We start from the raw sequence: 24317 nt of genomic DNA on the forward strand, positions 1-24317 counted from the left end.
CACGTTCTGACATCCAATGGGCGCGAAGCGCCCCCATTGGTTCGTTCCTCTCCGCCGCCTCACCATAGGTTGCTGCAGTTGCCACACCACAGCCAATAAGCGCGCGAGCCGCTTCGCTTAGGTCTGCTGTGCTGCAGCACTGCGTTTTACATTATTTAAAAATTAAGGATAATTTTTGGCTTCATATTCTCGAGAAAAGGGGACCTTTTCCCCATAGCGTAAGCTAGCTTACGCAGTACTCGTTCCCTCATCTCAGGGAACCGAGGTTACGTTAGTAACCGAGTACGTTTGTACACATGATGTTGACAATCGGCATTTTCTACACATGATTTATTGAAAAAGAAAATAAGATTTGGGATCCTGTTAATGGAAACTGAATTGTATATTATCAATGTATTTACTCATGATAATAGTATACAAGAAATATTTGTTAAATGCATAATGAACAACAAAGGAACAGATGCATCTGATTTTAGTTACTTAAAAATTTGTTGTAAATGGTAACTTTTATGCCTGAATGAATCCCATAATTATACAATAGCAAAAACTGCAACATAACAAAAGAAAATAAACATAGTCAGGGATTGGAAATAAAACAAATATAGTGCAACTTCTAGCAGCATTGTTATGTCATCTGCCAAACCAGTGTTGACTACAAAGAAAAAAGCACTTGGATTAGGTTATACATTCAAGTATTTATGTAGGGGGAAAACAGAGGAAAATACATAAAAAATAACATTTCTGCTGGTTCTCTATTGACTGTGTCCCAGTAGAAGTCGCTGCGCCAATATCTTGAAATTGTCCAATTAATATGGCTTCACGATTTTCATGGAAATGTAGTTCTGTAAGAATAAAAAAGCAAATTTAGAAAATTCACATGATTTAGTGATTCTTACTTACTTTGCTTGTTACAATATTATTATTTACTAATAATGTTTGAAAAAGACTTACAGGGAAGGAATACAAGAGGATTCCAACAAACAGGATGACCAGTATGAGAATAATGAGACCAATGAAGAGCCATTTGTATCTGCGCCATATTATAAACTTCATGGTCTTGCATGGATTAGTGAACCAAAGGAAGGATGTATCTGGACGGCTATTTGAACATAGTAAAACATACAGTATTATTCACATTATCCAATCAAACATGATTCTGAATGGCTAAACACTGATATTCTCATACTTTGGAAGATCTAGTTTAGGGTTCATGTTGGGTTCATCTCTTCCTTTCCCAGCTGGTCTCTCTTCTGCCTCCTTCTTTTCCACCACTTCCAGCGTCATCTCCACTTTACCCTAATGCCACAAAGAGAACGGTCTTTACCATTTGTACTGTGCATATGCAATATGCGTCATGTATCTTATTTTTAGCAGTATGCTTGCAAGCTACACTCACAGCCAGGATTTTTTTGCCATCTTCCTCCATGGCACAAGGCCACCAACCCCTCACGGATTTCTGGGAGAAGAGTGATGAAGGCGTGAGGTTTTTGCCTGTTTGGTTTAGCATGCTTAGAGAGCACTTTTCAGGGGTCTTAGCTGGAGGGATGAGGTGAAGCAGATCCAACTCCACCGTGCCTGTTGCAAAAAGCCAATTCCCAAAACCATGAAAATTGCCATGAAAAAAAGAAAGCTTAAACATCCAATGGGTATAAATGTTGATTCGAAGAGAATTCACCTAAGTAATCATCTAAAGAGAATTTGTCATTGTCCCAGATCTGAATGATCAGTTTGGGAGGGATCCTGAACTCAGTTTTGTCTAGATTCCAGAAGTGTTCCTGGAAATGAGAACATATAGTTTGTTGTGACTATCGATGAATGAAAACACTTCATACAACATTTATTTACACTTTTCCAAACCACTAACCTTTCTAGACACAAGACACAACTGTTCTGCTGGCAAATAATCAAAGCCAAAGACAAATCTCCAGTTGAAATTTCCATCTCCATCTAGAGACCTGTAATGGACATCAGTTTTCTGCTTGTCCTCTTCCATACCTGGCATCCACCTATAAAGACATACAATAATAACTAAAAAATAAATAATCTATAATATAAATAAATACATATACTGTACTGTTCATAAGTTTGGGGTCAGTATGATTTTTATTTTTCAGTGTTTTTTATACTCACCAGTGCTGCATTTATTTGATCAAAAATACAGTAAAAACTGTAATATTGTGAAATATTGAAACATTACAATTTCAAATCATTTATTATAATACATTTGATGTATTTTAATATATTTGAAATTGTAATTTATTCTTGTAATGGCAAAGCTGAATTTTCATTCATTACTCCAGTCTTTAGTCAGTGTCTCGTGATTCTTCAGAAATCATTCTAATAGGCTGTTTTGGTGTTCAAAAAATATTTCATATTATTGATATTGTAAACAATTGTGCTGATTCATATTTTTGTGGAAACCCTGATACACTTTTTCAGGATTAATAGAAATACTGACACTTTTGATAAATTGAATGCATATTAATTTCTTTCAAAAATACTTATTGATCCTCAACTTTTGAACAATAGTACTATGCTAATATTATAATCAACATATTACCCTTTCACATAGATGTCACTCATGTTTTCTCCTGTGATGCTGGTTTCATCCAGGACGACTTCGGTCGTATTCCAAACGATGATTCGCAGGAAATACCTTCAATGTAAAGGGACACATTACAACATTAGTCACACTTATAAGTAGTTTTACAGTTGTGAGGAAAAGTAGATGGTACTTTTTGGGTTTCCGAGGAGTGATGTCACAAAGGGGTCCAGGAATACCAAGGCTTTTGGGGAATATTTCAACCCACATCTGGATTTTGCCCTGCAAAGGTAAAATGAACATGAGTGACACAGACAGTACTTCTGGATAAAATCACTGCAAGGTTTTTGAGTATGTATTAGAAAAGCTGAGGATGTGGGGACTGACCTGAGAGAGAGTGGGCTGGTAGGTGCTGTACAGGGTCCTGGTCTCCACATGCTCTGGGACGAGGCCTTGCCTCCTTAACACATGCAAGCAGATTCGCTCCTTAGGTGGACCCAGATGTGGATGGATGGTTTTATTGGCCTCTATGAGGAAAGTAATATCCATTTGTTTTGTCATCGCTTATTTACTGTATTATTAAATGCTTGTTTAGCAATATATGTTGCTGCAAGTTCCACACCAAAGTATAAACGCAACATACAACATGTACACTTGTGCTGAATCAGGTAAAACTATAGTAACAACAAATTGTACCTTTCTTCACTACATAAGGGGTGCTTAAGTTCATATTCAGACTACCTTTCAAAAGAATGGGGTTGAAAAGTCTCTTATGCTTACAAAGTGCATTTATTTAATCAAAAATACAGCAAAAACAGTAATATTGTGAAATATGAATTCAATTTAAAATAGCAGTTTTTTTTTTTCTTTTAATAAATGTTAAAATGTTTATTTCTGTGATGGCAAAGCTGATGACGTCACATGATCTTTCAGAAATCATTCTAAACATTACTTCTTACAGTATTATCAACATTGAAAACAGTTGTGCTGCTTCATATTTTTTGGAAACCATGATGCATTATTTGATGATTATATGATGAATAGAAAGTACAAAAGAAAAGCATTATTTAAAATCTCTTTCAAAATATTTTGAAATAGAGATCTTTTGTGACATTATAAATGAACTTGCTGCCACTTTTGATAAATTAAATGCATCACTTCTAAATGAAAGTTATATTAAACTACCGTTCAAAGTAGTTTATATAATTTATAAAAAAACATTTAAAAAAAACCTACTGACACCAAACATTTGAACAGTAGTTTATGTGATGTTGAGGTCAAAACAAGGTCTTATAGTTTGAATAAGCATACCCAGTTCATCTAGCCTGTACTCTCGTCCTCCAAACGACAGGAAACTTCCATCATCTGCAATTTGAGGAGCAGGAATTCCTCTCATCCTGGCTAGATTCTGTAGGATCTGAGATGGTTTGAGCTGGTCCCTCCACTGGTTCACACCAGATCTTTTTCAAACATATTTGAAATATCACAATATCAAGTACATGTAAATGTCTAGTAACAGGCAATGACATGATACAACTTTATGTGAAACAGTGGCCACTGGTAAGATAAACACTTACACACAGTAAGATTTTGGGATTCCACAATGTGAGCCAAAGCGAGAAAGAAGTCTATTCTCAAGGTCTATGACTGTTTCTCCAACCTTCTCATCAGAGCTAAGCAGGTCATAATCATAGATGGAAATCTTCAAGTCCTTGTCTTGTGGAATGAAGCAGCTCAGTTCAAACACTCTGTGAACAAAATTTTAAAATAGTTTTTAAAAATCTCAGCAGTAAAATTAGAAGCATACAAATATCTGTATGTAAATGCATCGATATTCATATTCTCACCTTCCAAATTCTGGATTTAGAGTGTTTGGTTTGTAGTGATCTCGGTCATCAATCATTTTCTTCCCCAGATAAAGCTTTATGTAGGGATCACACTTCAAAAAGAAAGCATATGAACATGTTACATGTCAAAAATGTCAAATGTGATGCTTTGTGTACCCATTAAAGTCTTTTATTGTTTTACTTGTGAACTGGCTATATAGTCACCATGCCATTGTTGTCTTTTGGCTGCAGGTCAAGGCAGCGTATGATGTGGATTCTGACCAGGCATTCCTGAGGACAGCTCTCAGGCAGCTCCCTAAACTGTCGTGGTGGGTCTGAGACATTTGGGTCATCTGACAAGGGATACACTCGAAAGGACCCCTGTAAATATAGTCATACCATATCAAGTAAAATGTGCTGTGTTAGATGTTGACCACTAGATGGCAGTCTAATATAACCTATACTCTTTTTGTTGCCTTTCTGTGTGTGTGTGCAAATTCTCTCTGCAACTTTTCTCCGTGTTTAGAGTTGTCCAGAATCCCCTCTATGTGTAAACTTACCTTGTAGCAAATGCTCTCAAAATGTTTTCATTATTACATAATACTTTAACCAAGTAGGGGAAAAGTTCTTTCTCAACATTTTGAGATTAAATGCCTAACATAAGGTCACAATAGTCATAGGGTGGGTTTGTAATACCTGTAAAAGTCTCCCCTACTTGGACTGAACCAGCAGCCTTTGTGTTATAGCAACCTAGATATTTAATGAAAAGGAAACTACCACCCCTTATAAAAAAAAAAGCCTCTCAATTCAGAAGCAAAGGAAGCTCAGTGCATATCTGACTGGCACAGACTTGCCTTGAACTCTCCCACTACAGATGGGTCTTCCTCTTCATCCTCGGTTTTGCCCCTCTGTAACTTGAATGTAGTGCAGAAGTCTGTCAGCCCTCTGAATTCTGGGACCGCCTCAAGCTCTGTGTTATAAACCTAAAACAGAAACATTTTAACACGGTTCAATTACATAACAATGGCAATACCTTATCTGCTTTGAAACATAAGCAGGATGCAAATATCCAAACAGGATGGTAAGATCAGGCAAGTAAACTCACTGTTAAGGTGTCATATCCTTTCTGGAGATAAGGGCCGCACTTTTCATGCTCGTTAATGGAGGCATAGAATTTGCTCCACCAGTCCACTGTATCCTCTTCCTACAATAGGTTGTGGTATAATAGAAGTGAGTTCGGCTCTAAGATGCTGTAACAATCTGTCCGCAGCTATTTGTGCCATGATAGCATCGTTTCTGGACTGTTATATAATGACGTAAAAGGCTATTTATTTTTCTTTCTACTGGCAGTGGGTAAACCACAAATGAGTAAGAAATATGTCAACTAATTATCATAAGGGTTGCAAATATATGAAATTACTCAGATCTGTTTACCAGTTTAGAAGGGCTGGGCATTCTGTCCCCCATATCAACGACAACATCTCTGGGAGCTGCAGACATCATGGCCACTGAGACACATAAATTATACATGAGATAATTAAATGTGTACATGGAATTATATATGTATATATGGACTTATATATAATATATTCATTCAAAATATATTGAAATACAATGTTACCCTTTGCAGACATTGCCACCTCGGTGGTGCATATGTAAGGATCACATCTGAACTCCTCAAGGGAGTTTATAGTACACTGTCCAACAACTGGTTTCCGACCAAAGGGTCTGTGGTCAATAACTTTGAGCACAATGGGAGGAGTGTACATCTCATCTTTAGGGAGAAGCTGAAGAAAAAGAGAGAGAGAGTGTGTGTGAGAGAGAGAGGAAGTGAGAGAGACTGTCAGGATCTGCTTGTTCAAAACCAACAAAGCTTCACTTACAAACACAATTACTTTGTGTGTGTGTGTGTGAGAGAGAGAGAGAGTTTTTACTTTACGCACAGTATTATGATCAAAACATACTTAAATCTGGAGGAAGGGCAGATTTAATATATAAATCATGGTCTTTTAAAAACAAGATTGTAGTGGTGCTTGTCCAAGCAGCAAAATGTGCTTTACCACTTTGAGGAACAGGACAGATCCAGGGAAGTTGGGATTTTTCTTGATGTTTTTGATGATGGCAGTCTGAAGAGTCTTCCCTCCACATTCAACTATAAGGCTGGGGGAAGACACTGCAGCCAGTTGATATGCCTTCATGTTCCTTAAACCCCAGGCAAGAATCTGTCAAAACACATAGTATGAGACACTGGCAGTAATTTTGTTTGGTTTCAGCACATTATTCGTAAGGATGACTGCATTACCTCGACTGCGGTGAGCTGCACAACAGGCCTGATCCCCTGCGGAACCATGTACAGATTCTCACTTCTTCGAGGAGGCACCAGGGGAAGGTTAACGTCATTTGCCTGAGGTCAACAATGAATAGCATAGTGGATAAGCAAATGACAATGGTGATGTGGTTAAGAGACACACTATTGGTGAAAACAGATAGGCCATTGGGTAAAACTGCAATTCTCTAGTTGCATGTTTCCCTGGTAGTGGTGATATAGCTACATTTTCACAAAACATACTGTTTAAACCCTGCAAATCTGAAACTGCAGACAATCATGTGATACAAATTGTATTTAGATTAGTAACTATATGGGCAAAAATGACAGTATGCGAAAAATATTTACATCAAGCACATTTCATTCTAGACTACTACGTAATTATCTTTAATAACAAAAAAACATATGTGTTTAGGTTTACTTTATAAAGTTAACTTTTTTCTACATTTCTTTCCCAAATGGGGTTTTGGTTCCTTGCCACTGTTGCATTTGTCTTGCTTAGTTGGGGATGCTTAATTTCTGGCAATATTGTCGACTTGATTGTACAGATACTATTTGAACTAAACTGAGATGGATCAATAATGAACTGACTTTAACTGAAAAATGGAGTGTAATACTGTTGTCCTCTTGCATTATTGACACACTGTTTTGAAATATTTTTGTTAATTGAAATAAACCTTAAATAAATTATTAGGTAAAACGTTTTCAGTTAGTTGCAAGTTGAATTTGGTTTAGTTTAAATTCAAGAACTTAAATTGCTACCTGGTAACCAAACTAAAACTAAAACTTAACTAAACCTCAATAGTAATATTAAAAGAAAACAAAAACTAATAAAAATGACAAAAGCACTAATTAAAATTAAAACAAAATCTGAATGTATAAAATGTAAAGCTAATTCTAAATATTAATAAAACTATAGTATAGTATATAAAACTATAATAGTACACTGATGTGTAGTGGGAGAAAAATATTAACACACAGCAAGTAAGAATAAAAACAACCTTATCTTTGAGCAAGAGCTCAGCTGCTACAAGCATTTCTCCTGCATTTCGTCCTTTCATAGTGACGGGGAACCAAAGGAGTCTAGGTGTTAATGGGGTGGCAGGGTTTAGGTTCACTACTGGAGGACACGTGCATCTGCCCATCGGCTCATCCTTCCCCTACAACACATCCATGGATCAAGATCAAGATCAACATGAGGTGCTTTTTGAAGATTCCCCAAAGGCCAGTTTGGATTAACAGAGAATCATACCACTTGGTCATTATCATAAACTTCCAGAACAACACTGGGTGGGTTATGAGCAATGGTCTGAGGGTCTCCATAGATTTCGATGTCATCAAAAATAAGGGTTTGGTCCCATGTGGGATTGAGACTGGATTTAACAATCTCTGTAGTCTTGCTGACATGCAAGAATGACACATGCACATAGGGGTCTGTGAAAAAACAAAAGTTCAGTCAGACAACATTTATAACTAAAAACACATGTGTAAGGTGAATTGTGTTCATATTAGATGTAAAATTCTTCACCAGAAAAGCTGTCTTTGTCCATAGGCAGAAGGTTCTTGGCTTGATATGCATAGACTCTGAGATGATACATGAATGACTCTGTTCGCAGGATACAGTTTAGAATAACAAATACTGTATAGTCACATTGTTATTAAGTCACAATGATGAAAAAAGTAACGAACGGTAGTGTAACAGTAGTGTAATTTAAAACAGTATTATACTGTAGATTCCAGGGAAATTCTACCATGCAGCACAGCTAGGTGTTTGGTGCTTCCCTTTTGTATAATAATACCATTACTCAGCACCACTCACTCAGGATTTCTATTGGCTCCCTAACTGTTCTTGTTGTTGTTTAATTTTGTGCAGATTGTCAGGAATAGGAGGAGTGTGTTAGTCTCAGAGATGTAATCAGTGAAGGGAATTAAGAAAGAGTTCTTTAATCAGTAGGGATGTATAAACATTACTCACTGTCGAATCTGCAAAACACAGAGGGTGTGTTGGCACCAAAGAGTTTAGCCGGGTCCTTTTTGCTGCCTTTCTCATCCTCATCTATTCCCTATCAGCAAATAAAAAAAGTAAGGAAGAGGTGGCTTTTTAAAAAGTTCAGTATCCTTCAAAATGGAATTCTAAATAAAATAAGTCATGTCATACTACAACCACAGGAATGGTTCAAAAACAAACAATAATACTTTTAGTCCCGTTTAATCCTGTGTTAAAAGACAAATAAATGAACAAATATGCCCAAGGTTGTCTCCTACCCAAAACAGAATCTATTCCAAACAACTAGTTGTTTTCTATTCTGACATTCATTTAAGAAAATCAGTGGACTAACCAAAGCCCCTTCCAGGTTAAAGATAGCCGACGGGCCCACACGTTCAGCTGGCGCCATTTTCCTCCTCCAGCGTCTGCGGCGGAATGTGTCAGAGGAACGCTCCTTCCTGTGGAACTTCCACCCAATCAGAGACGAGTATTCCCAGCCATCACCAATGTCTTTCTTCTGTTGACAGAACATTGATTACACAAATTACAGACAATATTTGACTAATGATTTTTACTAATACTCAATCAGAAGTGAAAGCCAGTTGCAGTTCAAGACAACAGAGCAAGTTAACATTGTACAAATCAGTAAAATTGCATATTAAAAATCAGAAAGTAACCGACAGAGGAGTTCTCACCTCTATAGTAGGTGTGTCTGATGTCTTCCTGCGGGGTCGGACCAGTCTTTTCCTGCGATGGATGTGGTACATTTTCTCAGCAGCCACCCATGACCTGGGCTTATCATCAGGAGGAATGGTGACACCGTATTCCCATCCTGACATCCAACACAAACAATGGGAAAACATGTTAAAATATTGGATTCAGCTGGAATCATGTAAGGGATGCTTCCTGGATTATTCAAGTCTTCATGAGTCTTCTACTTCGAGTCACATGATCCTTCAGGAATAATAATATGTTGTTTTAATGCTCAAGAAACATTTCTTATTATTATCAGTGTTAAAAACAATTGTGCTGTCTAATACGGTTGTGGAAAATATTTTTAAGAATTCTTTGATGAACAGAAAGTTCTGAAAGAACAGCATTCATTTGATCTATAAATCTTTTGTAAAATAATTGGCTTTGAATCCTGGTTGTCAGAATTCCTGACCTTTCTCATCCACTGCCCTGTTGATGTCAAAATTCCAGTCATCTTCCCAAATCCATCCTGGAGGACACTCAATCTCTTGAGGGTTTTGGGCCTTCTCTCCATTCTGCACAGAACAAATCTCATCATTCAATACTTGAAGTGGTCATTCACCCAAAAATGACAATTCTATCATTGTTTCCTCACCCTCATGTTTCTCTAAATGTGAATAACTTTCTTTCTTCCATGGAGAAATGTGACATTTTAAATAATTTCAAGAGCATTTCATGTACACAAAGACCACAAAAGTATCTTTATAACATCCTCTGAACCCATACAGTATTCAATAGTTTGGTGTGATGAAAAAGAAAAAACGGAAATTTAAATAAATTGTTATTCACTGAATTATCTTCCACTCTGTGGGACATTAACTAAAAAAAATCGAACTTGAAAACCAAATCACACACATAATATGAATAAATGAATCAGATGATCCGAATTTTAATTTCTGGGTAAATTATTCCTTTAAAAACGAACTATCCCAGTGATCTAAAATTGAGGCATGGGGGATGTGACCTTCTATGTGGCCACTGAAAGTGAGAAAAGTTCAGCTGCTTTAAATTTCCATACTAAATTCCGAATGCAAATTCAAAACTGAAATGTCTATGTATTTTGTGACATTAAATGTTGCTCTTTCTCCTTGACTCTGCAGTGCTTGTTCTCTCACCACATCAGTAAAAGGTTCAGCGGCAGGTTTCCATTCTCCACCAGGGAAGCGAGTTTCATTTTGGTAGACCTCGTCTGTGAATTCAGAATGTCCTGCATCAGCCTCTGTAAGCAGACTGAGTCAAGCACAGAACACACAGCTGGGGTGTTAGCGACACATTTATTTCAACACACACACAAAACAGTCAAACACTGAGCCAAAACCTTGACACATTACAGGGTAGGGAGCAGGGTCAGTGTAAGTGGCCAGGAAAAGTAAAAAAACACAGAGTAGATATAGTCTGGCAGAGAGACTATGTTTATGTTACAGCAGGGCCGACCATGGTTGTGTGCCAACTACCACAATTTCCTCTGATTGTGCGCTAGACAGAACTAAAACACTTTAAACCACTTTACTTATTCCACAGAATCACTATTTACATGGTGTGCATGTTAGTATGGGGTCAGTAAGTTTCTTTTTTTTTTTTTTACAGTAAATGAATAGAAATGAATAAAATGAACTTTGATTTAGCAAAGATGCAGTACATTTATCAAATGGGACAGTAAAGTTGTTTCAAATGTTAAAAATGATTTCTATTTTAAATAAATTCTTTAATTATCTATCAGTGAATCCTGATTTAAAAAAAAAAGTATCATGGTTGCCACAAAAACTAATTTTACAGATTTAAAAAAAAAAATAAAAAAATCAGTGTACAAATATTTAAACATCATTCAAATATTTGAGAAGTAAAATTTAATTTCCAATATCTAATGATGTTTATTTTTACGATTAATTTTTCTTACCTCATTAGCAAATTGTTTCTTTTTTGTGCAAAAATGTAATAAACTTTAAGGTTTATTCTTAAATCAAGACAAAATATCTGGCCAATGGGATAAGAAAAATAAACTTAATCTAATTTTTTTTTTATTATTAATTTATATAATCAGGTGATTTAATATAGTGTATTAAACATTTGAATATTATTTACTGGAAAAAAGACAAAATACTGATTAATACTTTTTTGCAGTGCAGTATAGTTTAAGTTGAGTGGGTGCTAAAAAGTAAAGCTCAATAACCACACTAATCATACCAACAGAAATATTCATATTGATAACATGCAATCAAATATCGTGTTTATCACATTAAATGTGGCTTACCCGCGCTCAGGGTCAATGAACCAGTCTCCTTCCCACTCCCAGCTCCTGGGTGGCATGAAACATTCCTGCTTCAGTTTTACTTTTCCTGTCACATCCGAAAACTTGTGCCGGCCAACTAGACCCGTGGTTCCCCACTTTCCAAAAACCTGAGCCTGATTCTCATACTAACACAGGGGAACAAAAAGGGTCGCCATAGAGAAGTTTCACATAACAGGTCACAACAAACTTAAATATTACATAGATAGGTTTCACATCAGTGTCCACTTTTACTAACCATCTCTGCGTACACACTGAAGGTTCCCTCAGCAAAGCTGTTGAACTTCTTCTCATGTGCAGACAGACCCAACCACATGTTCACACGCAACTGCACGGGGATCTTGAGACCTTTGTTTTTGTCCATTGGGTACTGAAAACAAGAAGTTTACATTGAATCTTAATCTTTTTTTTTAAATCTGGAATATTGCATTAATTTTTTAGGAAATAATAAGGGAATGGGACTGGGAAATGTAACATAGACACAAACTGGTATTGCACGTGCATTAACTGCTAGGCCACATCTCTGACACATGATTTAATGAAAAAAGATTTCCCCCCCCCTTGCTAATACGAGTATGTTCGAGGGCTTATAAACGTACAAATTAAACCGTAATTCACAACAATGTTGTCAAATACATAGCTACAGATTTATTTTAACAACATGTTTACCGAATATTTTGGAATATATTGGATCGAGTCTTTGCTTTAATTAAAAATTACAATACATCTTCTAAAGTTATTATACTTTACTATCATACTTAATAATAATTAATGATAATTGCTGTTAAATGTTTTTTTTATATTATTTGTTGACTACATTGAATATTTGTATTTTAAAAATAAATAGTGATTAAAATTGGTGAAAAACTAGACATAAGAAAGGTTTACCTGCAAAATGACCTAAAATAAACATCATCTCTTATAAATACATGTAGATTTAGGTCTAAACATGAAATCTTTATTTGGAATAATAAAAGAGTCACGGATCACTCTAACTTTCACTTACAAAATGGTCATTTTTACCTGCATAAATATGCTTTGGGTCCTGCCACAGTACTTGCCAATGGCCTGCTCGCTGTGGGTGGAGTAGAGAACCTGATTGGCTGGGATGCGGGCGTAGGCCACACGTTTCTCTCCTCTCAGCATCCATATGATAACATCAGGCATACTGTTCTGAGGCTGTATTGTGAATTTAAACAGACATGTGAATGTTCAAAGGGCTTTTGATTATGCATATTTGACTTTTGGATATACAACATCCCCTTCTGCTAATTCAGTAGTATAAGATTAGTGTTTCATGAGGCAATGCCAGACCTCCTCTGTGATCTGCTGTAGTCGCTCCAGCCAGTCCTCTATATCAGGCATTGTGGCTCTAACATCAACAGCCTCCTCCCTCATGCGAATGGCCGCCTCTTTGACACTGGCCATGGTTTTGTCACGCAGATTCTTGATCTGAATATCAAGTGCTGTCAGATTCGACTTACCCTCCAAATCTGGTAGCTGGTAACTAATAGCAACAAGAATGAAGTGAATCACATGGTAAGCAAATAATGTTAGTCACAAGGCAGTGTTCATTTTCACATGTTATTTTTTTTGGTGTTGTTTTAGTCATAGTTTGTGTTTTTGACAAAAATTATTATTATATATTTTTTTAATTCAGCCAATATGTTTTTATATAATATGTGTTTATTTTACTCCATTATACTTTCTCTGCAATGGCATATAGGTTTAGTCTATGAAATATATTTTTTGTTTGTTTGTTTGCATTTTAGAGACACTGAGCTATGTGCTATTTTTTGTCATATTTTCATCACCTGTATGATTAAATTGTTTAATGTAAGTATGAATCAACATTATTTAATTATCATCACAATGAATCTTTTTTTTTTCATATCTTCTTTATTATTATTAACATAATAAAAAAGAAATCCTTTTAACAAACATTTTCCTTAGTAATTCTGTTGTGGAGCTCAACACTGCTCCAAGGGCAGTCCTAAGTTATAAAACCGAGGAAGATGAGAACATTTAAAATCTGGCATTTACCTGGAAAGGTCATCGATGAGTTGGGTGATAAGTTTCAGCCAAATCTCAGCTAGACGAGAGTCAGACACTTTAGCCAGGAGCGCCGTCTTCAGAGAGACAATGTTGGCTTGCTAAAGAAAAAGGCATACAAAATGTGTGACTGCTCTGAATCCTTTATCTGTTCGCTCTATGGCATGAAACTGCATTAAAATCATACCAGTCGGTCAGAAATGTAGAGAATGATGTTCACTGCATCCAAACGATGACTTATCTCCTCCCAGAAAGATGTGAGGATAACAACAGGCTTAGAATCAGCCCAGGGCAAGTAATAATAGTGATTTCCTAGGAGAAACACAAACAGTTATGAACCAAATAATGCAGGGCTTAAGAGAGTCATGTTTGGTCTATTTGAATCTGTTGAGAAACTCACCGTCAAATACCGCACAGCTAAACTGAGTGGTGGAGGCCAGAGGTTTGCATGTGGAGTCCAGTTTATTTCCATAGTTTCCAATGCTGACCTCGAACTGAATGGGTTCTCCAGGTTCCTGAAGCATACAGGAACTGTGGAACACGGCACATAAGGAATACTTCCTTCTCCGCTGGTACTTCTGCACAGTAAAAGTACATAAAACAATTTTCTTTTAGTTCTGTTCTGCAATAATAATGATAGAGATCTCAATTCCCTAGTCTTTTCTGGCAATGAAATTTGGAATCAGTGTAAAAAATTTATTTAGATGAATGTTTATTTCATGAAGCAATGGTGTGAGAAATGATTGCTGTTACCTGTGCCACCAAATTGTCATCGTTTGAAATGTCTTCCACTTTCTTGTCAGTTTTGGCATCCAGTTGAGTGGAAAGCTCGATCAGAACCCTCCCCCGATATGCCACCCCTTCACCCTGTAACACACAGCTCGAGATCAACAGCTCTGACAACTGCCACGGATTGTGTAACGAACAACTCATGGTGTGAATGTAAAATGGCTGAATGTACTGTTTATTTAATTATTTTAAGCAAAGCAAACAGTGCATGACGATATTATCTTCAAATTCAAGATGTTGCAGAAATGTTTTCCTTCTCAGACTGTTACTGGGTTTGGCCAGTATTTATTATGTTTTATATTGCAGCTCTCACCAATTCCCCCGCACAGCATTTTTCTTTCCAACACTCACCTTGCCACAATTCAGATCCTCATATGGGTCAGGAAGGCCAGTAAATTCTCTTGGACTTCCATAAAGGTTAACATAACAAGGCCCAAAAGCTGGAAGAAATCCAACCTCTGATTCTGTGGAGTCCACTGAAAAAGAAAATCGGTTAGAGATGCTTTGCGAGGACCAGTAAATCAACCCAAGACTACTGGAACCTCAAAATCATAAAAATATTGAAATTCCATTATATTAGATATATAAATATACGTCCAATTTTAACAAATGTGTGTAAATTCTACACCAATAGTGCCCCCCAAATGTGACTGCAAAAATAATGATTGTTTTCAAACAGGTTTCTCAAACACTCCTAACTGTTGTTTTGAACAACCCAAACTCACGCCTGCAGTTGCCTGAAGTTAACATGTCAAATGCTGGACATTAAACAGGTTTTTTTTATTCATATTCAAGTATATTAAAATAAAATTACCATTAAAGGAAGGAGGCATTCCATTTTCTGAGGGTGATTCTGGTGAAGAAACCATAGGATAGGATACATAGTGTTGGACAGTAAACATTTATCCAAAAGTTCTGTTGTTCAAGTTTTATTTAAAAATAAAGTTTGTTTGAAAAATTCAAGGATACTTCATTAATATTGTACATTAAAATCTTATTGCTGACATTGCAGCAATAGTAGTAGTAATAATAGTAGTAAATCGCACCTGCACCTCATGAGACACAAACAGAGAACCCTACCCTCAATTTCCCCACCAGATGATGCTATTTTTGTCAGATTAAGGTAAGTGGTCCCAATAACATCATTCCTTGACAGCCGATCCCTGCAAAATGCAAGAGTCAAGAACCACATCAACATATTAGAATAATTTCTGAAGGATCATTTGATACTGAAGACTGGAGTAATGACTGCTGAAATATCAGCTTTGCCATCACAGGATTACATGTTTAATTTAATACATTAAAATAGAAAACTACAATTTGAAATGGTTATAATATTTCACAATCACACTCTTTTCACAATGCAGCCTTGGTGAACATAAGAGATTTCTTTCAAAACATTAATAAATCTTATATCATAGAAAGAACTTACCAGTCAAATACAGTAAGCTTGATGCGTTCACACATTGATGGGAACTAAAAGGAAAGATTGAAGACATATTATGCTATTCACTTACTTTGTGTGTTAGACTTTAACCACCACTGTTCTAAAAACCATTCTAGGCATTTTACATGGAAATGAAATTTTGATTTAATGAATTTGCCATGTATTCAGTTTTATTAACCTATCAACTTAGTTTCCAGATTAGTGCCCTTCATACCTTAACCTGCAGGTGAATCAGCTGATTCCACTCTGGATTGGCATTCTTCTCTACGATCTTTGTACACACCTTTAAAAGATCAACATGAAGCAAGTCATCACAATTCTTTACCAATCAGGCCTATTCTTTAACAATAGACATTTTTTCTGTATTTACCTTTTTGCCAGCAAAACTGACTTCTAGAAAAGGATCCACCAAATTCTTCTTATCATTTGTTCCACCGAATATGCTCTTTACTGTCTGTGCAAATGCATCATCCACTGAAAATGAAGTGACAAAAGACGCATGTTACTGACTATGGGAATAGAATTGGGAGTGTATAGAACTGCAGCTGTGTGTTGCTGTGATTATTACTTTGAGGCATGTCTTCAGCACGGTAGATTTTTAGACTCAGTGTGGCCCATCGTAAAGAGATTCCAGCTGGCAGCAGCAAGTTACTTTCAATGTCATCTTGTTCCTCATTGGCTTCTCGCTTTTCCACCTGATCAACAAGTTAATCATAGATACCACACAGAGATCAACACCAAGTCACAGCAAAACACAGTTGTTGTTTTTCTGGACAACCTGGGTAACTAATTCTTAAAAAATATATATATATATATATTGGTTTTTTTTTTACATTTATCATTAATAGATTATTAATAATATAAAAAGCTATATTGATAAAATAACTTTTAAATGGCACTTATCTAAATTTGCATGTTTACTTAAATTTACCAAGGTGGATGAACAAAGAACAGTTAATTTTCCAGAATGCTCAATTTTACCCCAAATATAAAATGCAACATTTTTAAACATGTTTACAGTTATTCATGGTGAAAATTAAATACAAAACGTCATATATTTGCACAATCCATTTGGTTCCTCATTTTAAATTTACAGTAGTTCTAATTCAGCAACTGAACATTAAAAACAAATTATTATATTTCCAGCCTTTTTACACCATGGAGAGTATAGATAATACAGAAAAAAATGGACCATGAGGCATGACTCGAACCTGGATCACAGTTTGTTTTGAAAGGTGCAGTAGCACTATATGTTGGAGTGCTGTCAATAAAGCTATGGCACAAAATTAACTGTTTTAACTTTTAAACTTTCAGGGTGATGTGTATTTGGTAGCTTACCGGTGGCTCATCTCCAGTGCCTACTATGAACATGCTGACTTTCAGGTAACCTCTGGCTCCGGAGACTGAGTCATCAGGGTCACTTAGCAGCAACCACTTCCTCATGATTGCATGCCCTGTCAGAGACACCCCAGACATAATGTCACACTAATATGAATATTTTTTTTAAATGTTTAACCCTTACACAGTTTCCCTTGTGTTGCACAATTTAACAGTTAGTTCAGAACCAAAAAAAAAAAGTTTCACATACCAGGCTCATCATAGACATAGCCGACATCGAGCTGTTAAAACAAGGTTTGAAAGAATTTGTAAGAACACATACTCAACATCAAAGCAATGAGATATTAAGATCTGAACCAAATCCTAAACACATGATAAATATATTCAAATGACATCAGGATTGCATACCTTAAACTCCCCCATAAGACTGTCTGCTCTGAGGGAGTAGGCATTATACACCTAGATTTAAAAAAGAAATACATCTATTACTGTATAAGCTGCAGCCATGGTTTACACAATACATAATATGAACTAGAGAATAAAGTACAAACTCTCTTAGCAGCAAATACAGTATACTGTAAAACTATATTAAGAAATGTTTATTCACTTAACATGATTTCCACAAGTAGGACATGCTCTTGGATCCTCTTTCTGGTTTGATCCATGATCAACATTGTTATCAACCAATCAGTGTCTTTAGATTTAAATTTTAGGCGTAGGGCTGGGGCTATGATTTGTTGGTTGATAGAATGTTAATCAAGGAATATGTTCTACTTGTTAAGTGCCAGGAGCATCTCAAGACCTATCTTACCCGGATCGAGATGCTCTCATCAAAAAGCTCAGAAGGTAGCATGTTGATGTTGTAGAAGAAAATCTGTAGAAACATCATCTAAATTAAATTTTATTCACAACACAGGACTCTTACAGGCCATGAAATGCTAATAGAAACAGAACTTTTGATTAAAGTAGCCTCAACCGAACATGTATGTGAAATTAAGAGATTTTAGACTCACTGAGGCAAGAGTAAGAGTAACAGAAATATCAGGGCAAAAGGAAAGAAGTGGGCCAGGAGGTTTTTAGCCAAAACAGGTACAGTGCAGAGTGAAGCGGAATCAGACCAAAGCCATGAAGCAGTCCAGAGAAAGAAAGATTTCTCTCTAGAAAAAAACATTTATTGACCAATAATAAAACATTAAGCTTTCTTTGTTAACAAATCAGGTGGGCTCATTGAAAACCAAAATACCTCATCAAAGAACGGATTGTTTCCTCTTCGGATCCTTGTTCTGTGTGTCTGTCCGCACACATTTACTTTGACGACTGGCTTTATGTTATTGCCGGGTAACTGTCGACCCTCAATTACTCGAATACGGATCTAAGTAAAAATATCAGTGTAAGCAGATTAAAGCTAAAAGCTCACCAGCTAATCAGATAGGATGTTTAGCAAGAGGAATACATACCTGGAAATCTTGGGGTTTGTTGGCCAAGGATTTCTGTCGCTTCCGAGTTGTACGAACCATCTTTTTTGGCTGTCCAGAGGGAGAAACTCCAGGTGCCCCTGGCTCAGCCACATCACCTGCATCTTCATCACTATCAGCTCCTTTCTCCTCTTCACCAGCTAGAATCAAAGCCAACAGATATCTATCTATATATATATATATACATACATACATAAATAAAAAATCATAAATAAATTTAAAGAAACATAAAAATAAATGGGGTGGGTACCTTTTCAAAACAAACTAAAATGTACCATTTAGGTACTAATATGTACTTTTAAGGTACTAATATGCACCCTGGGGTTAAATGAGGTACAAAGGTGTACCATCAGAAAAGGTAATGGCACAGTGATCCCAGTTTTTGCTACTGTATCTTTAATTAATATAGATGTAAATTACTTATGTTGACTTCACAAAACGAAGCCTTCCCAAGTAGCTGAATGCTGTATACCGTATTTTGCGGACTATAAGTTGCACTTTTTTTCATAGTTTGGCTGGTCCTGCGACTTATAGTCAGGTGCGACTTATTTATCAAAATTAATTTGACATGAACCGAGAGAAATGAACTAACAGAAAACATTACCGTCTCCAGCCGCGAGAGGGCGCTCTATGCTGCCAGAGATGCTGCTCAGTGCTCCTGTAGCCTTCACTGAAAACATAGAGCGCCCTCTCGCGGCTGGAGACGGTAATGTTTTCTCTTGGTTCTTGGGTCTAAATAAATGCGACTTATAGTCCGTTGCGACTTATATATGTTTTTTTCGTCAATATGAATCGTCAATATTCTTAGGTACACAGAGACAATGTGGCAGGCTCTGGTAGTGTGTCCTTTTTGTTTGTGAGTGATCCATGTTCTGTCTCTCATTTGCATCAAACATTTCCATACAGTATGTAAAAACAAATGCCTAAAATCTTCCTGCAGATCTGTAGGGCAACAGGTTAAAAAAAGAACAACAGTTCATATAGGACAGTAAATACCTGCAGTTTCTCCAGCCTGGGTATCTCCCATGTTTTGATCGTTTGGGTTTGGGACAGCACTTGCAGGAGGTTCATAACCAATCATCAAACTGATGGTTGCCTAAAGGAGTAAATGCAGAGAAATACATTTAGAATAGTTATGCTAGATTATTTGAAGTTAGTCAGCGTCATTATTTTGGTTTTAGTCCATACTGTACAAAATATTTACCCCAAATTCCTGTTTTTTCTCATTAATTAGAGGAATGTTCTTGGAAGGAAGAGATCTGGTCTGACCAGCAGCCAATTCTTTAAGAAAGATCTTTGCAGAACCAATAAATCTAGAAATCAGAAGAAAACAATACTAAACAGGGAAGCAAACTTCAATATGTCCACAACTTTGGCATATAGTTTATATAGAGTATAAAATTGCATTCTGAAAACTTTCTCTGGCGTTGTTTCACTTCTTATTATCAAAATAGACTGAAAAACTGAGAAACAAAGATTAAATTATTCGGTTCCACTTCTCATCCGGGACAAGTCCAGTCAGAACTCTCTCACGACCTCACAGTGACACCTTAAAAACACCATTTGTAGTTTTGCAATGGCTGATGAATCAGGGTGAAACAGCAACAAGACTTAGTTTGGGTGGGCTCAACCACCAAATTTCAACACAGGGAAAATACTATATCAAGAATAAAACAGTATTCTTGTATTTACACAACCCTATTATAATCATTACATAACATTCAGAAATACATTACATAAAAATTACATGTTTCTACAAATGTTGTGAAAGATAAACTACTTAGTTTGGCCTTCCGAAAGAGGACACAACTAGAAATCAGTGGTTAAGTTGTATTTACAACACTGTTCCAGAACAGTTCAACCCAAATATTTGAGTGTGTGCAGCGTATTTTACGGAGGACTGTTTCCTGCACCTGGGAGAGAACAAGGCTGGGTTTGTCACAAAGGCTTTCTATAAAGTGGGGCAATTCAACTTTGCAAGGTTAGTCTGGCGCTTCTGACTCACAGCCAGTAAGTACAGTTTTCATATTTAAAGAATTTGCCACTGATGATTCAAACATGAGTTTTGAGGAGTGTAGAGTAGCGCTTGTTGTTTCTCTGACCACAAATGCAGACATGGTTTTATGTTTACACGTGAAAAAGACAGTATAAGTCATTATAATCTGTAAGTATGTCCCCACTGGATGCAACAAATGTCTCGTTTCTAATGAATTTTATTGGTTTTGTCTCATCGAGCCGGGACATGGCATCACAGTATGGTAAGGGATGTAACATTTCCATTTTCCATATTCAACCAATCACAACGCAGATGGCCAATCAAAGCACACCTCGCTTATTAGAACAACGAACTTTATAAAAATCGAGGAAGGAAGCAGAGGGGAAAAACAGCTGGAAGCAATTACACCAAGCAAAGGACATGTGTGCCAGGGGGAGGGTAAAAAAAGAGTAACTTCAGAGAGGGGATGCATGAGAACACAACTCTTCTGTACTGCCTAAATTTATGTACATCTTGTCTACAATTTCTGTGGAGACACGCACAATGTGAAGTGAGTAAAAGTGTAATATAAATAATTTACATCACAAGCATGCATTGGTAACAGGCACATCCTGTTTGCTCAGCACCATCACGGCTGATACATTCACCATGTGGACAGGGCTCAACATCATATGGAGATTAACCTGCCCGTTGTGTAATACATGGAACCCCACCCCCATCCCCATAAATATTCAGGAAATATAATCTTAAAATGACTAACCAGTTCTTTTTTCTTTTTGATTATTTTTTTTTTCATGCCAAAAATATCTGCTGGCATTTCCTTTGTCAAACAATCACCGTGGTCTTTCGAAAAGAACACATCCAAAAGATATAAAAGAAAAAGAAGAAACTATGAGTCATAAACTATGATTAAAATCTGTCTGAATTTAATCTATAAAAGCACATTTAAATTCCCAATTAAGGCCACAGGCAACTGTAAAAATTTAAAAGGAGATTTCATCATTCTTAAAAGCCTGTATATAGACTGGTGATTTAGTCTCTCAACACTGAAATCACTCACAAGTTCTCACAAGTTTACCTTTTATTTATTATTATCATAATTTTTTTTTTTTTTTTACATTTGTTGCTATGTTACTCTCTAGCCTGTGGCAACAATGAATACAAACTTCAGCAAGTTTGTGCAAATGTGTATGAGAGTCTGCAAACTAAAAAAGGAAAAAAAAAAAAAGAATGCTACGGAGAAGTCATCCGCATGACTCATGGAAAGTTCATTATCATGGCAGACTTTGCACATTAAAACATGCCACATGGAAGAAAAAATTGCCTTCTGATCCAAACCAAATGCTGAATAATTAAGACCCAGCAAGGTTTGACTGCATGTGTATCTAACATAGGAAACTTTTTAAAGGACTCATAAGGTGCTACTTTGGAGAGTCTAGAGTCTGTAGCCAACATAACCCTGCAGGTTTGGACAAGATGGTTGGGTGTGGCAGTGAGATTTTAAGTGCTTTTTCATGTCTAAATCTGCATTACACAAACTAATCTCACTAACCCATTGCTGCTCCTTAAAAGTTCACAGAGCTTTTACAGAAGTACAAGACTTCCTTAGGTTTATCATTTACACTGCAGTGATTTCACCTTCAGGCATTTTACATACAGAAATGAGCATGTCTGAAATGATTTCTGGGAAACCCACCACACCCAGTCAGCAAACATAAAATACCACCTGCATACCCTTACCATCAGGAATGTAAAGAAATGTCTTTTCTTTGACCATGCTCGCAAAATTATGACTTGTTAGAATCCACAAAGGCCCATAGAGTAAAAAAGAGGTGGATGCACACATACTTGTCTTTTCCAATGGTTTCATAGTCTTTCACAACCACATCAATGAATGACGAGGAATCCAACGGGGTGCCTTTCAAATCAAACTCAATGATCTGAAATGGCAAAATCAGGTATTGGTTATTCACATTTAAGATGCTTTGATAAATTACATAATTTTAGTGTCTAACAAAAAAAGAAAGCACTAAGACTTGTACTGACCTCATTCCACACAGGATTTAATTCTTTGTCAATGGCTTTTGTTTTCTTTTTTTCACCTGAAAGTTGAAATGAGTAAACTATCAAGTCTCTTGAAGATATTATGACTTATCAAACATTCATGATATCGACATAGCAGCTTGCATTCACTATAAATATTATATTTTTAGAAAAAAATCATTTCATTCTTTGTTTATATACTAAGTTTTTACAGTAGGACTACGATGTAAAACAAAATGTGCTTTATATATATATATATATATATATATATATATATATATATATATATATATACATATATATACATATATATATATATATATATATATATATATATATATATATATATATATACATACATACATACATACATATATATGTGCAGTATACATATATAAAGGCTGAAATAACAACTGCACATTTTCACTCATTACAGTTTAAGGGGAGGGACGTGTTTCCCTAACGATGGGCCATACCAATCCCTTATAAGGAAATTTGGTGTTCTTTTACATGTGAGCAAGCATATCTCACATTTATGAGACAAAAAATTACGATAACATTTTATGTTGATATAGAAAACTAATTAATACATATTTGTAAAAAGGCATCGACAGTTCAACTTTTTTTGCTACATTTCGTTAACTATTTTCATTAAGTTTAATTAGGTTTTCAAACACATAATTTAACTCAGCAAATGCAAATGTAAAAAAAGTCAATAAATAAAAAATAACCTCTTGAGGGGAAAACGTGAAGACTTACCCTTAAAGGTGACTGCTGCAATAGGATCTGGAATTCCAAGTGTCTTTTTAGGAATTCCTTTGGCGGATTCAACAACCACCTTCAACATGTTGCCAAATTTTGTGAATTACTTTTGCACAGACGACGTCGATCTAACAGAAAAAGTCAAGATCGTCATCGTCAAGAGCGTTTCCGAGAAGTGCCAGTCCGAGAGCTGAGAAGCGCTGAATGAGAGGAGGGACTGAGTCTGTGCAGCCACACGAACCAAAGACAACTCTTTACCTTTTATATTAAACGTTAAACATATCATTCACTATTATTTGATTTGGATGCTTAGAATACATATATAGCCTGTTTGCGTTGAGAAGCTTGAGTCATTTTTGGTAAGGCAAAAGATCTGGTGGGATCTGGATGAGAAACACCTTATTTAGCAGATCCGAGATAAAGCAATCCATAAGAGCGAAGAGTAATCAACAGTTCATACACTGAAATGAATCCTTAGCTACTTATACAATGTTCTGGGTCTACATATTAACACGCAAAAAACACATGCAATTATTTGAATAATAATTTATCTGTACTTAAGGCTCCACCGTGTGGCGGGAGATTAATTACAATTAATTTACATTTACAAACAAACACTAGCGACGCAACAGCAACAAAAGTTTGCTATGTATCATTAGTTTAGGCTACTATAGGTAGGCCAGTAACGTGCGGT

The 24317-nt window shown here is 36.2% G+C and overlaps 1 protein-coding gene across 1 annotated transcript; it reads right to left on the bottom strand.

The window, feature by feature from the left end:
• Positions 1–548: 548 nt before the first annotated feature.
• On the bottom strand, positions 549–24024 carry LOC132110639 (myoferlin-like). Its single transcript, XM_059517409.1, has 53 exons — positions 23621–24024; positions 22865–22920; positions 22667–22758; positions 20027–20135; positions 19819–19918; positions 18805–18962; positions 18591–18719; positions 18159–18221; positions 17756–17806; positions 17598–17628; positions 17348–17463; positions 16578–16704; positions 16380–16483; positions 16224–16292; positions 15995–16038; positions 15643–15725; positions 15377–15415; positions 14914–15038; positions 14527–14640; positions 14174–14351; positions 13961–14085; positions 13765–13874; positions 13036–13228; positions 12745–12900; positions 11960–12091; positions 11686–11849; positions 10550–10664; positions 9847–9949; positions 9377–9513; positions 9034–9198; positions 8670–8757; positions 8223–8300; positions 7947–8128; positions 7696–7854; positions 6671–6772; positions 6429–6590; positions 5990–6155; positions 5803–5876; positions 5474–5572; positions 5223–5351; positions 4594–4749; positions 4390–4481; positions 4120–4290; positions 3854–4002; positions 2930–3069; positions 2736–2824; positions 2561–2656; positions 1865–2006; positions 1676–1775; positions 1397–1575; positions 1187–1296; positions 952–1099; positions 549–842 (listed from the first exon to the last, which is right to left on the bottom strand). The coding sequence occupies exons 1-53, from the start codon at positions 23706–23708 to the stop codon at positions 807–809; spliced, it is 6123 nt and encodes a 2040-aa protein (XP_059373392.1). The 5' UTR covers positions 23709–24024; the 3' UTR covers positions 549–806.
• Positions 24025–24317: the final 293 nt, after the last annotated feature.

This window comes from Carassius carassius, chromosome 30, assembly GCF_963082965.1.
Source record: "Carassius carassius chromosome 30, fCarCar2.1, whole genome shotgun sequence".
Classification (NCBI taxonomy): Eukaryota; Metazoa; Chordata; class Actinopteri; order Cypriniformes; family Cyprinidae; genus Carassius; species Carassius carassius.

Excerpts from the sequence above, each read along its gene's own strand:
- LOC132110639 (XM_059517409.1), bottom strand. The coding sequence starts at position 23,708 with ATGTTGAAGGTGGTTGTTGAATCCGCCAAAGGAATTCCTAAAAAGACA. Across the intron at positions 2,825-2,929 it reads ACCAGCCCACTCTCTCTCAG|GGCAAAATCCAGATGTGGGT; the intron begins GTCAGTCCCCAC and ends TTACCTTTGCAG. Across the intron at positions 1,776-1,864 it reads TGTGTCTTGTGTCTAGAAAG|GAACACTTCTGGAATCTAGA; the intron begins GTTAGTGGTTTG and ends TCTCATTTCCAG.